General features: G+C 37.4%; 1 protein-coding gene across 1 annotated transcript; it reads right to left on the reverse strand.

Annotated features, from left to right (window-relative positions):
* Positions 1 to 11,307: 11,307 nt before the first annotated feature.
* Positions 11,308 to 13,778, reverse strand: LOC136253879 (zinc finger MYM-type protein 1-like). Its single transcript, XM_066046538.1, has 2 exons — positions 12,492 to 13,778; positions 11,308 to 12,283 (listed from the first exon to the last, which is right to left on the reverse strand). The coding sequence occupies exons 1-2, from the start codon at positions 13,403 to 13,405 to the stop codon at positions 11,308 to 11,310; spliced, it is 1,890 nt and encodes a 629-aa protein (XP_065902610.1). The 5' UTR covers positions 13,406 to 13,778.
* Between the last annotated feature and the right edge of the window lie 1,401 nt (positions 13,779 to 15,179).

The raw sequence follows: 15,179 nt of genomic DNA on the forward strand, positions 1-15,179 counted from the left end.
ACAGGATGATTTGTTTGTAGCTGAACTATCTACAAGGTAACTTCTTCTAGCTGATCTCTCTACAGGGTGATTTGTTTGTAGCTGAATTCTGTATAGGTGATTTGTTTGCAGCTGAGCTCTTTACAGAATGGTTTCTTTGTAGCTGAACTCTCTACAAGGTAACTTCTTCTAGCTGATGTATCTACAGGGTCACTAGTTTGTAGCTGAATTCTCTACATGGTGGTTTCTTTGTAACTGAACTATCTATAAGGTGACATCTTCTAGTTGATCTTTCAACAGGGTGATTTGTTTGTAACTGAACTCTCTACAAGAAAACTTCTTCTAACTGATGTCTGAACAGGGTGAATTGTTTGTAGCTGAACTCTCTACAGGGTGATTTGTTTGTAGCTGATCTCTATACAGGTTACTTATTTCTAACTAATCTCTTGAATTCTGTTCAGGGTGACTGCTCTATTAGGATGACTGCTCTATTAGAGTATCTCGATCTCGCACTTGCTACACCAAGTTGGATTTCGTGTTATAACTCCGTGGCTTTAAGTCTGATTCTTCTACACCATTGAAGAGCCTTTCTAAGATGATAACTCCATCTGTACAGCGATTTTCAAAGCATTACCCCAAGTGGTTTATCTGGTAGGCGTGGCAAGCATAATAATAATAATAATAATAATAAAAATTAGCTAATCTTGATTGCGTAATTGTTACACACTGTTGATTTTTTCGCTGTATCTTCCTGGTTTTTAGCTCGATTTCTTTCAAACCACAAAAGGTTTGAGGTTCAATAGTTAACCTATTCACCCACCGATTTTCAGCTTCTTCCCATACGCGGTTTACCCTGTAGGCGTGACAACATATTGGTGTTATTTTTCGTGCATAATCGCTCATAACTCTTTGCCTGTTTATGGTATTCCAGCCAAAGTTGGTACAGAGATGCGCCTTTATACCCCCCTTCTGTGTGCCAAATTTCAAGGCAATCGGATAACGCGTTCGCGTTTTATAGCAGTTTTTGTAAGTGTGCGATAAGAGGAAGAAAAATAAGAAGAAAAAAAACGAAGAAACTAAGCCAATTTTTGAAGTCGCATATCTCAGGAATGCCTGAAGCGATTTCGCTCAAATTTGGAATGTGGAGTACTGAAGTTGGAGGGAATGTACACAGCAAACTTTGTCTTGTTTCATCAAGGCATAACAGAGCTACGGAGGTGCGCAAATTGCGTTTTCTTTCTTCCTGTCAATATACTCACGGGGTTGCGCGCCGGCTTCTTGGGCCGCACGACACACTACCGTGTGTCTTGATATCAACTTGTTATTTCTACTGAATTTTCCTGATCTTACCCTGTAAGTGTTATACATGAGATATGCAAAATGAAATAGAATTGTCAACCTTGTAAACTGGGAGGATAAATTCAAAATTCCCCTGGTATATGCAAGCACAGCACACACCACACCAGTATCGTTAATTTTGTGTGTAAACTGGTATCTGTTGTGGACAAATGTTACTACATTATCCATATTAAAAAAGAGGCAGAATATAATGGTTAGTACACCAAACACAGTTCGCAATTCTTTGAGGCACAAGTGTAGGACAATGATGCATGTTGTCACTAAAAAGATAATGGAATAGATGAAGGTCTGTATAGCATATATGACAATGTCAGGATTGTAGGTGTCATTTTCACAATTTGGTCCATTTGAAGGGAACACAAACACATTACTGCCATTTGTAACTAGAAGCCAACCTCCAGTATCATTTATAATAATCAACAAACCATCACCAGTCTTCTTTTGAATAACAGAATCATTAAGAACACAATACTCTAACTGATTTAGTAGTTTCTTCTCAGTAACATTGTTGATATTAATCATTTCAGTACTCCACACTGAGTGAACACTATCTAATAGTAGCAAGCTTACAATTGTTACTAACAATGACAGCTTCACCATTTTGAAACTACTTCAACTCTCGATATTTGTGACAATAAATGAATTAGCAACAGGTATTTAACAGTGTATAGTCTTGTCGTGTTTCCTTAATATTCATTGAATTCCTTGATAATTATTGACTGTATACGACATGATGACCAGTAGACAGGCTTCCCTTTTAAAACACAAAACAACTTGCACATGAAATCCTACATTTTCAACTACATCAATAACTGGTATAGTTCCAGAATCTTGCTAACGTTGTAATGTGATCCAGTCTTGCTGTACTATCAATGTGCTATGAAATGCACAATGCATTTTTGCTGCCTAATTGCATACCACTATACAAGTTGACAATAGAGATACATGTCCATAAAGTAGAGGAATTTTAATCTATTTTACTATCTGTGTAGGAAACCATATGCATGCCATATTCCCTGGAGGCCACATAGAGTGACAAGGACTGGCCAATGTAGTTGTATAAGACTGAACAGCAACTGTTAACAATAGTATATGTGGCTAGGTCATACGTATATACAAACAGCTAGCACAAGAGGACTATAACCAACTAAAATGAACCAACAAGTGGTTAGGTATATAGTTGGTTGGCAACAATAATTATTTTACTATGTACGTTTCAAGGAAGTATCTAGAAATACCATTGTAAGTATAATTACAATTGAGAAACATCCATCCAGCAGAAATATGCCAATTACAAGTGTGGTATATCTTATGTAGAATCGGTTTCCATCACAGGTTAGTCATGAAGGAAACTTTATAAAATATATTGGTTAAATGATATAGTTCAGTACAGTGTATCTTAGCAACATTTCCAATAAACAATGCTCCAAATGATTGAGTACGAATTTATTGCTTTATCATATCACTACAGCTGTTTATGAAGGTTGTGCAATTTTGTTTGTAAATGTTTGTTTACTTTGTTACCATGAAACAGACATGATACTATAACAACGTTATTCTTCAGTTAGTTCTTCAAAATTAAAAGTCACGAAATGTTATTTATGAGTACACAATGCATTTATGTTGTTATACACTACTGGTATTGCTGGTATACTAGTGGCACTGCTGGTACTATTGATACTGCTGGTACAGGTACTGCTGGTACTCTAGTACTAGTGATACTGCTGCCTCTGCTGGTACTGGTTGAACTAGCGAAACTGCTGGTACTCCTGGCACTGCTAATACTAATGGTACTGCTGGTACTACTAGTACTGCTGGTACTAGTGATACTGCTGGTGATAGTGGTACTATAATGGTACTGCTGGTACTGCTGGTATAATGCTGGTGCTACTAATACTAGTGGCTATAATCTAGCCTGCTTTTAATCCATCAGCCATTAATTGTGTTCACTCTTTAGTAGGTACTCTGTTTTATTTGATTTCTACTTTGATTCATGCATAGGAAGTGGTGTTGTTTTAGCTAGCTAGGTAACACTATGTTGGGGCTATTACTTTTGATTATCTGAAACTAAAATAAAACTTAAGTAAGTTTATTGTTTTTCAAAAGTGAAAGTGTGTCAATTTTTGCATGTTTTGATGTCATAAGGATTATGACACATGACCGATCTGGTAGGTGCTACTCACCCAGATACTCAACTAATGTCTTGTATGGCATCATTATCGTTTCCCTTTCCTTTTAGTAATTCTACTAATTCATAATATTATGCAATAAGTTAAGCTTCTATGCATTAAAGTTCATATTGTATGCATAATATGCTTCAATGGTACCCATATTAACTTATTCATTATAGTTTTGATGGACATTACAACACACAATGAAATAGCTGTGATTGTTGTTACCTTGATCAAAATCCCTCATCCTACTGACCTTATTCCTGTTAACTCATTCACCAGAGGTCACAATCAAAGATTCTGTCACATCTATATGCTTGAACAACCCAACACGGCACTTCCATTTCCAAGAATAATCAGGTCATGGGACTCGCTACCACAATTTAAGAACTCATCCAACAACCATCACTATCCATCTATAAACCAACAGTTGAAATCATTAATTTTCTCAGCAAATTAACATCACAGTAGCAATGTTAACTCTTTTAATGTATAGCTTAGTTACAGTAAGTGTGATGTACATAATGTAATGTATGTGCATTTATCCTCACTACTCAAACTGAGGCTGCACATTATTTTAATAAATAAATAAATATATAGGCTATGGCTTGAGATTGCCCGGTTAGTGGCAATTCTATATAGACCTGACATGCGGTGGGAGGAGGGGATGAAATGTTGTTCTTTATCTGTTCAAAGTAAAATTTTAGGGGGTAGGGGAGTGCAATCACCTCAGGATTTGCAATTTTGAGGCTTTAAAGTGGCTCAAATCAATGCTATAAAAGATGAAAATGCTAATGCCAATCTATACTACAATTTTCTAAAAGATTTTTGTAGTCCTTAGAATCACCTATGTGCCCAGTAAATGTTTTCTGACTTAATCAACTGAAAGCTGATTCAACTCATTTAGAAACTTTATTTGTTCAGTCTTAATGTTGCTGAAATATAAGACATGGATAGAAATAAAATTCTTTGTCATTCGCTGTATTGTAATGTCCTTTGAATAATACCATTTCATTAGTGATTTGTGAGAAAACTTTACTTGATGATCATGAACACAAACTTTCCACTTTCATTGCACAGCACCCTATGCACTTTGCATGGGTGCTGTACAATGATACACCTGTATGTACAAAAAATACATTATGTCATTGTACATGTTTGTCTGGGTCAGTGATAGTATAAAGTACATAACCACCACGTAAATGCACTTTCTACTTATGCACACATACCTTGTACTCTTACCTGACAGTATCGTGTCTATCCAAGCACACACTGTGATGATGTATGATATAGCATGTGCACTTAAGACAAATGACCGCAGTATATGTACAGGTACTTGTTCTGGTGATGTCAAATTTCACCTTGACACAGACATTTAAAAGTGCATATCTACTAAAGTAGTAACTATTATACAATATACCCCTTGCAAAAGTCTTTTTTTTTAAGTTTAAAAAATGTAAGAAATCAATTAGAGAGGCTCTTGGTGTATAATCACTGTATTTAAGTCTTGTTTCTAGCAGATTGTTTACTCCATTTACTATGTACTGTAGCTAGTATACATACAAAGGTACAGTACATACGTACGTATCCAAGGATTGTAAACAATGTGGACTTTACTTTAAATGCTCAGTGGTGAGATTGAGGTACTCTAATAAAAGCCACACATGTGTATTATCATAAGCTATCCTGTAACAAAAAAGTTTAAAAACTGCATGGCGTAATTACAGCAATAAAAAGTAGTGAAGCAAGAAAATTAATATGATTTAATGGTACAGTAGCTTTAGTCCTTATGGGAAAATCCTTATGTTGGCACGGTGGGGTAACATACCATTGTAGGGATTCTCCCAAATAGACTAGCCACCAACTTGTTTCACTCCTTTTTACTTCATTTTTATATAGCTAATGCTTTTTTAGCTATATTAATGCTAGGGTATTTTTCATGAGCATAGTTTTGAGCACTACTTAAATGCAAAGTGCTCAAGTTTATGAGCATAATAGCTTTATGAGTAAAATTACCATTTGTAAATCTAATATCTTTGAGAGGCTAGGGCTTCTGAACTTATAACTGTATAATGTTATAATATGAACAACGAGCATCAAAGAAGTCTGTGTGGGTGTATGGGTCTCAGAGTTTTTAGGTCTTAAAGTATGGTACTCATGTATACTAGAGGTGTATGATATATTGAAGTGGTGTTATTAAAGAAGTGGCTGCTATTCTGTATAATTTTATGAGAGTTTATGCATATTCAGTTTCATTTAAAGTGTGGTATATGTCATCATGCCATTATATTATTTGTATGCATGCAGTGTAAAAAGTTAAAGAATGGAGATTACCCGTATTTTCAGGTGCGTATGTGTAGGTAGTGAAGTTTCCAAGGGTTTCAGGGACCTATTCTTTGAAATTGATTTCTCATTAAGGTTTCAGCAGAAATCTAACACACTAAATTTAGCAGCGCAAAATTAACTGATTGCAGCATGCAGTACAACACAACTACAAAAAAGTTACATATTCATCTCTCAGGGAAGGAACACAAGTGAGACATGAACCCTGTTTCAAAATACTCTATTAGAACAGTCAAATTTACTCTAATACAGTATTCACATACTTGTATAATTACCCATAATTATATTATCAATTTCTTAATGTGAGAGGGAATTTTGTATTGTTGGAAATGATATTGATGTAGAGCATTAAATTTTAGGGAGCTCTCATTGGAGAAGAAATATATCTAGACTAGACACTGTAAATGTGGGTGACGCAAAACTGAGTATAAGCTTCTAGCTACTCTGCAGCTTTTTAGTTATCATGATTCATGGGAATAGATAGACATCCAGTATTGATATTGACATGCACTTCACATCCTTCATATACTTCACTGTAGATAAAAATCAAACTAATATTTTGTTCTCAATCATTCCATTTTGCGATCCATGTCAGTATGTATAGGCCTACTAGCTATGTCCCAGGAGGTCATACAAATAATAACCATCTCATTAATTCATCCATGAAATATATTAATCTGTTGAGCCCTGAACCATCAAAATATTCAAATCAAGTCTTTCAGTGGCTGGGGCTGCATGTGCTCCCAGACACCTGCTGCTAGTAATAGTATTGCTGGGAAGCCTGATAATCAGGCCACCAGAAATGAGGACACCTGTGTAATGGTAATAGCCTCAAAGCATGTAAACTGACTTGATAAACCATGATACTTTGATAATCAGGACACTTTGGTTGGTCCCAAGGTGTACTTAATACTCAGGTTTCACTGTATAACTTTAACCTTGAACTTTATATGCTTAAAAATTGATACATGTACAATCTATGAATTGTATTTGCAGTACACAGTCAGAGCACATATATGCATTCTTGTGAACAGTGTAGCTATGAAATCCATTTTAAAAAGTACGTATTGATTAAGAAAATGAATACAGAGTCATAGAACTGATGGCAGCTTTGACTTTCTTTGATGTTAAAAACGTTATCCACAAGACTGACTGCTCTACAAATGTCGCAACAGAGCTGGCCACATAGGAAACATCACGTAAATCACTCATTGAATAACACACAATAAATAATATCCTATTTAGTCCAGCTGTGGATACCAATATGAAGCACACTCGAATGTCACTTGACTTGAGTTCACAACATCGCTTACTGATAAGGAAGTAAAGTGTGATTCCGATTCCAAATGTTATCAGCTCTACTAGGGAAATGAGACAAATTTCCACAATGAAGATAATAGCAGATAAGCCATCATCAAGAAAATTAATAGCACAATATCCATCCTCAGTTACAAAAGCACCTCTAGGAGCAGCTAAATCATATGGCACAGCAATCAGTGTGTAAACTGTAGTCAACGAAACAATAAATATAGAGTATTTGCAAATCAACTTTTTATTCAACTTGGATCCATCTGACTTTGCTCTGTAACTTCTGTACATCAGGTATGTGAAATGGAACAAGATGGTGAACTTTGCAGTGTGATAGAGAAACGTCATCACTCCCCTCATGTAAATTAGTGTAGCACAGATGCCACCATCATCATTCACCTTGTGCATGTACTGGTATCTGTTGTGCACCATTGTGATAATGTGGTCGACATTTAGGATGAAACAGAATGATGTAACCAGAACACCAAACACAGTTTGCAGCTCTTTGAAGTAAAAGTGTAGGCAAATAGTACCGGTGGCTAAAATGAAGTTAATACCATACAATGAAGTCTGTACAGCATATATGGCAATGTTAGGCTTGTAAACATCATCACATTCTGATCCATTTGTAGGTAACATGAACAAGTCAACACCATCTGTGACTACTAACCAGTCTAAAGTAAAATTTAATATAGTCATCAAACCACCGCCAGTCATCTTTCTGATAGTAGAATCATTAACAACACAATAGTCTGAGTGATTTGGTAGCTCCTTCTCAGTATTCATTGCAGTACTACTCAATGCACAGACATCATGAAGCATTAGCAAAATAATACAGTTTGCTAAACAGCAGAAGTTTAACATTGCAAAGCTCTTTTCTAACCAGTGCAACTGCAACTACGTACTGGTACTAAGTACACTTCAGTAAAATCAATTAATATACTCTTTGAGTGCTCACTTCAAAGGATTCAGATGTTTTCATGATCAAGTTTCCATTTACACTAGGTAATAATATTCACAACTATTGTAGATTTAAAAACCACATGCCTACAACATTCTAGCACTTCCACACTCTAGTGTCAACTGTCACTTTTGTTAGTAAGTCATTGTGCTATGATTACAAGGATGAAATTAGATAAGGAAGCAACAACAGTTCCTAACTGGTAAAGGAGATAAAAACAATAAAAAACAACACATTGATATGTTTAGACATGCCGTCCTTCACAATTTAATTGGCATATCTTACCACTTCATACACAAGCTAGAAGAAATCTTTATGATGACTCGGTTGGTTGATGATAAAGTGGTCAGAGGAGTTTGGACATTATAGCTATCATTACTTATCTCATGATCTCAATGAAATGATTAATTCAATATTGACACATCATGATCAGATTGATATCATCAAGTGTGTATAATGCACCAACTGCACAAACTGCATAACCATGAATACAGTACATAGTCTCGTGTGGCCAGACCGCTTTTTTCCGTGTATTGGGTGGAGAAAAAAGCCACCCAATACACGGTCTGGCCACACGAGACTATACAGTACATGTGTCCGAAAGCCCTTCTGTCAACCACACAAACACAATGTATTGCATGCTTTCCTAGATAATGAGCAATCTTAATTTTACAGGTGACATGTTTTGATGTCATAAGGATATATATAAGATACATAACCAATCAGGTAGGTGCTGTCTATCCAGACACTTAGCTATTGTCTTGTATACATCATCATCATTTCCCTTTCTTTTAATGATTCACATTACAGTAATGCACAAGTTACTGTGCATTAAAATGCATATTATGCTTCAATGGTTCCCATAATCAAGAGTGTCGTGCGGCCCAAGAAGCCGGCGCACAACACCCGTAAGTATATTGAAAGGAAGAAAGAAAACGCAATTGTCGCACCTCCGTAACTCTGTGCTGCCTTGATGAAACAAGACGATTTTTGCTGTGGACACTCCCTCCAACTTCAGCACTCCACATTCCACATTTGAGCGAAATCGCTTCACGCGTTCCCGAGATATGCGACTTCAAAAATTGGCTCAGTTTCTTCGTTTTTCTTTTTCTTCCTCTTTTCGCACACTTACAAAAACTGCTATAAAACTCGAACACCATATCCGATTGCCTTGAAATTTGGCGCACAGAAGGGGGGTATAAAGGCGCATCTCGGTACCAACTGTGGCTGGAATACGATAAACAGGCAAAGAGTTATGAGCGATTATTCACGAAAAATAGCACCAATATGTTGTCACGCCTACAGCGTAAACCGCGTACGGGAAGAAGCTGAAAATGGGTGGGTGAATAGGTTAACTATTGAACCTCAAACCTTTTGTGGTTTAAAAGAAATCGAGCTTAAAACCAGGAAGATACAACGAAAAAACCAACAGTGTGTAACAATTACACAATCGAGATTAGCTATTAAAAAACGACTGCTTTCCACGCCTACCAGATAAACCGCTTGGGGTAATGCTATGAAAATCGCTGTATAGATGGAGTAATCATCTTAGAAAGGCTCTTCAATTATGTAGAAGAATCAGACTTAAAGCCACGGAGTTATAACACGAAATCCACCTTGGTGCAGTAAGTGCGAGATCGAGATACTCTAATAGAGCAGTCATCCTAATAGAGCAGTCACCCTGAAGAGAATTCAAGAGATCAGCTAGAAACAAGTAACCTGTATAGAGATTAGCTACAAACAAGCCACCCTGTAGAGAAATCAGCTACAAAAAAGTCACCCTGTAGTGAAATCAGCTACAAACAATTCACCCTGTAGGGAGATCAGCTAGAAGAAGTTCCTTGTAGAGAGTTCAGCTTCAAACAAATCATCCTGTAGAAAGATCAGCTAGAAGAAGTAACCTTGTATAGAGAGTTAAGTTACAAAGAAACCACCATGTAGAGAGCTCAGCTACAAACTAGTGACCTTGTAGAGACATCAGCTAGAAGAAGCTGATCTTTCTACAGGGTGATTTGTTTGTAGCTGAATTCTGTACAGGTGATTTGTTTGCAGCTGAGCTCTTTACAGAATGATTTCAAATCATTCTGTAAAGAGCTCAGCTGCAAACAAATCACCTGTACAGAATTCAGCTACAAACAAATCCAGGGGCGTAGCAAGGCAAAAAATATGAGGGGGGCCCATGCATGCATGTACTGGTATAAGAGGGGAGGGTGAAGTTATGTACTTGTGGGAACATGCATAGTGCACGAAGCACACTCAGAGCATGCAAAGCATGCTCTCCTTCTAGGGGGGTCTGGGGGCATGCCCCCCCAGGAAATTTTTGAAAAATAAGTGTTATAAGACTGAATCTGGAAGCAAATTTAACCATTATTTCGGATTACAGGCATGGTTAAATAAAGAGTCTGATAGCAATGATGTATATCATGCATGTGAACATGCATGTTTTTGAATTAATTTCCTATATTAGAAAAGTACATAAATAAGATGTACATATATAGCTATAGCTATAAAAATACTTAGCTATATAATCACAACACAATATGTGACCGGATTTCATATAACAAGGCTTCCACGCACACAAAATCAAACTTACGATTTTACCAGAAATGGATTACTGGTCTAATACACTATCATATTTCACACTGTACTTCCTTCAGCACTGGCAAGTCTGGTTTCTGTAGCAGCTTTCTTCCGACCCTGTCAAAGCCACGAGTGTGAGACTGGCACCATTAAATGGCCATGGCTTTGTGATAATGGTGTGTAGTGAGCTGGGACTTCACAGAGAGCTCGCCAATAGTGTTCTCAGTCAATTTGGAGTAATTTGAGGGCCATGGAGGGCCATGGAGAGCCCAAACTTGGCCTCTGGATTCCAATCGTCTTCTTACTCCATTTTATACCCGTATGCTAAGACCACCGTCCACCCCCACCCTCGCACCCTATTACTATCACCTGTGATATTATTACCCGCTCGAAAAAAGCTGCTCAAAACAGGGCAAATGTTGGGTATCAGAAATGTATACACCCACTCAGTGATAGCTAGTGAACAGATGAACAATTGGTGCAAATTTTGTCTGCACAGCTTTAGGCACTGGGAAGTTATTACACAATGATTCCTTAAAATCGCCATATCTCCTAACAAAGCTTTGTGCGTCGAAGCCTTGTTTTGTCAAATTCAGTCACATATTATTAAAACCTTCCAAAATAATACATTCTACGTTTGTTTGCAGATGCAAAGTCCTTAGCTAAGTTACACAAGTCAAGTGAATCTGTAATGTCTCTGTGAATATATAATAGGAACAAATTATTTAATCTGGAACTTGTCATAGTACTTCTGAGATACGTTTTCACATGTCTGAGGGAAGAAAAGGAGCGTTCAGCAGTAGAAGTTGTCACTGGAAATGTTAGATACAATTTTAAAAGTTTATCAACCTCTCGTAGCATGCCCTTGTATATTGAACTCTCGTTCATTACACTTGCTATTGTTCTCACATTGGCTACCTTTTTTATGCCTAAACAACTTGTTTTAATTGCATCTGGTAGCATTGACAGTTGGGTCTTCAAGTTTTCAAATGCAAAATCATTCTTCAAATACATCTCTAAATCTGGAGAGATACTCTTTTCTGCATTACCATTAGAAAATTCAATAAGAATCGATTCAATTTCATTTACAATTCCTAGATCCTTTTGAATAAACCTTCTTTCAACTTCACCAGCAGTTGCTTCAGCTACTTCAAAATACATGCGAGGGTGTCTGTCTTTTGGAGTTTCATAAATGTGGGAACTTGCACCATCATCAATTCTTCTAGGCCTTTTTCTTTGACGTGGAAGGGTCGGTTCTGCTGTTAAATTGACACTTTCACGCATCACTTCACTGTAAAAACTATTAAACCTTGCTTCATTTCTCATGGAATTTAAATGCGTTATGAGAAGTTGAGCACCACGAACTGCCTCTTGTACAGTGACATCCTTTGCTTGAATATTTATTGATACCTGTTCTGCAGCAGAAAATATGAGATATGCAAGTTTTAGACCAAAAAAAGTATCAAAATTGTCCATCTTTGATGCCATTCCATTAGCTTTTGCAGCATACTCATCATGACCTTTACTAATCTCATCTAAAGCACTCTGGATAGTGCTGTAATTTTTCAATATACAGTAGACCCTCGGTTATCCGAACCTCTTTGTTCTCAGGCAATGATAAAAGTGTTCGGATAAGTGAATAGTTCGGATAATTGAAGCCCATACATTTATATACAGAGCTCCATTGAAATACTCTAATAGAACGCACACCTATACTCAAAGTACTCTAATAGAACAGTCATTTTCAATTCCGGATAATCGAGGTTCCGGATAAACGGGGGCCGGATAACCGAGGGTCTACTGTACTGGAAATCGATGAGTGTCTTACAGTCCATCTAGTTGGACACAACATTCGAAGATGTGGTGTCAGTTCACCAGTATTAACAGTTACTTCCTTTCTTAGACTTTCAAACAATGTTAATCTTTTAGGAGACATTTTGATCAGTTGTGTTAACTCATAAATAAAGTTTAAAACATCTCTTATCATGTCACAAGTCTTTGTTACATCCTTTAAGCAAAGATTCAAACTGTGAGCAAGGCAATGAACGTACAACGCTTGCTCAACTTCTGCTTTAAATAGAGCTTGCACTCCATTATTGATGCCATTCATATTGGATGCACCATCATAAGCCTGACCTCGGCATTGATTGATTGAAAGCGAACATGTAGAGATTAAAGTATCTTTTACTGCTGAAAAGATTGTTTGGGCTTTAGTATCAGGTAACTGAGCAAGGCCAACAGTACTTTCATGTGTTTCATAATTGTCATCTGTCCACCTAAGGGACATTGACATTTGCTCATTGTGAGAAACGTCTGTGGCCTCATCTACAATTACAGAGTACCATAATGATTTGCTAACATCAGCTAAAATGTTCCTCAGAACAGATTTGCTCATTAATGTGATAATCTCGTTAACAATTTCTGGTGATATGTACTCCCTCCGATTGAGCCAAGAGATCATTTCTGGACAATCTTTTGCCTGTAGTAGTAGTAATTGATAGAGGTTACCACTAAATGATTCTGCATCCTCTCTGTGACCACGTAAGGGCAGTCCTTGACGTGAAAGGTATTGGATTGCTTGCAGTAGCTTCATAAACATTTTTCTATGGTACTCTTGATCTTTCCTTAGCTGAGTATCACATAGGGCATCAATTCTAACTCCTTTGGCCTTGGCTGTAAGCTTTTCAACAGCCTCCCTATGCATGTTACTGCATTCATGCTCACGAAACTTTTCGAGAGCTTTCTTCCAATTGTTAAAACCTTGACGAATAAAAGTTGACTTTGCATGTATGGAGTTCAGCAAGCACTGCTCATTAGCTGCTCTACAAGTTGCACAATATACCTTATATTCAGATGTACACACAGTGATCCAAGGATGTGCTTCATACCAACTACTTTGAATCGTTCTTGAATGAGATTTCTGCTTGCCATGTTCTTTGATAGAGTATAACTGTTGTCTTTTAGAGCTATCAACTGCTGAAGGATGGTAAGGAATGTTAAAGTTAGTACAGCACTGACACTCGCATGGACTAGCAATGGATGACGATGATGGACTACTAGTGGTAGCAGTAAGTGATGGCATATCCCTGTCATTATGTCATTGTTTTTGTAATTTCTGGTGTGTATGTGCTTTTTGTGGGAAGTACGCCTACAGGCTTATCCTTTTGTACAACCCGGTATTTTGACAAAATTGATAATAATAATAATAATAATAATCCCTAACTTGATCAAGTTGATGGTAATTCAACAATACAGTTTCACTCAAACTTTGACTTGAGGTATCTGGTTCAAACGAGTGAGGTTGCTCTGATTCAGCTACCTCCATCAGATTCACGCTCACAGATCCATCATTACGCACACTGTTATGGCTAAAATAAGGCGGATTTTCAGATCCACCTCCGCTAGTACCGCTTGAGGAGCCTCCTTTAGAAGCTCCTTCACTAAAAACCGAATTCTGTGAGCCTCTGCTAGTGGTACAAAACAATTCGTTTAAAGTTTTCTGCCGAGACATAAAACAGCTCTTCGATAATTATCTAACACGTGTCACCATGTGCTAGCACCACGTGAGTTTTAACATATTTCACAGCATTTTAGCGCCTCTACAATTATTTCAAATAAACTGGGTATGCTTTCACTCAGTGTCTCCCTCGGTGTCTCCAATCAATATCGTCAGTCAGGGAAGACAATACATCAGCGAAAGTAGGTATGGTTATATCACGTGATGTATTACTGTAAAATGGCTCCTGCTGGCAACTGAATAAGACCTGGCCTGTTCTCTATATGCATGGCCACAGACTAGGGGGGCCCTGGCCCCTGTGGCCCCCCCTGTTCCTACGCCCCTGAAATCACCCTGTAGAAAGATCAGCTAGAAGAAGTTACCTTGTAGAGAGTTCAACTACAAAGAAACCATCATTTAGAGAGTTCAGCTTCAAACAAATCACCTGTACAGAGTTCAGCTACAAACAAATCTCCCTGTAGAGAGATAAGCTAGAAAAAGTTACCTCGTAGAGAGTTCAGCTACAAACAAATCACCCTGTAGAAAGATCAGCTAGAAGAAGTCACCTTGTAGAAAGTTCAGTTACAAAGAAACCACCATGTAGAGAGTTCAGCTACAAACTAGTGACCTTGTAGAGACATCAGCTAGAAAAGTTACCTTGTAGAGAGTTCAGCTACAAAGAAACCATTCTGTAAAGAGCTCAGCTGCAAACAAATCACCTGTACAGAATTTAGCTACAAACAAATTACCCTGTAGAGAGATCAGCTAGACGAAATTACCTTGTAGATAGTTCAGCTACAAACAAATCACCCTGTATAAAGATCAGTTAGAAGAAGTTACCTTGTAGAGAGTTCAGCTACAAAGAAACCATTTTGTAAAGAGCTCAGCTGCAAACAAATCACCTGTACAGAATTCAGTTACGAACAAATCACCCTGTAGAGAGATCAGCTAGAAGCAGTTATCTTGTAGATAGTTCAGCTAC

Source organism: Dysidea avara, chromosome 4, assembly GCF_963678975.1.
Source record: "Dysidea avara chromosome 4, odDysAvar1.4, whole genome shotgun sequence".
Lineage (NCBI taxonomy): Eukaryota > Metazoa > Porifera > Demospongiae > Dictyoceratida > Dysideidae > Dysidea > Dysidea avara.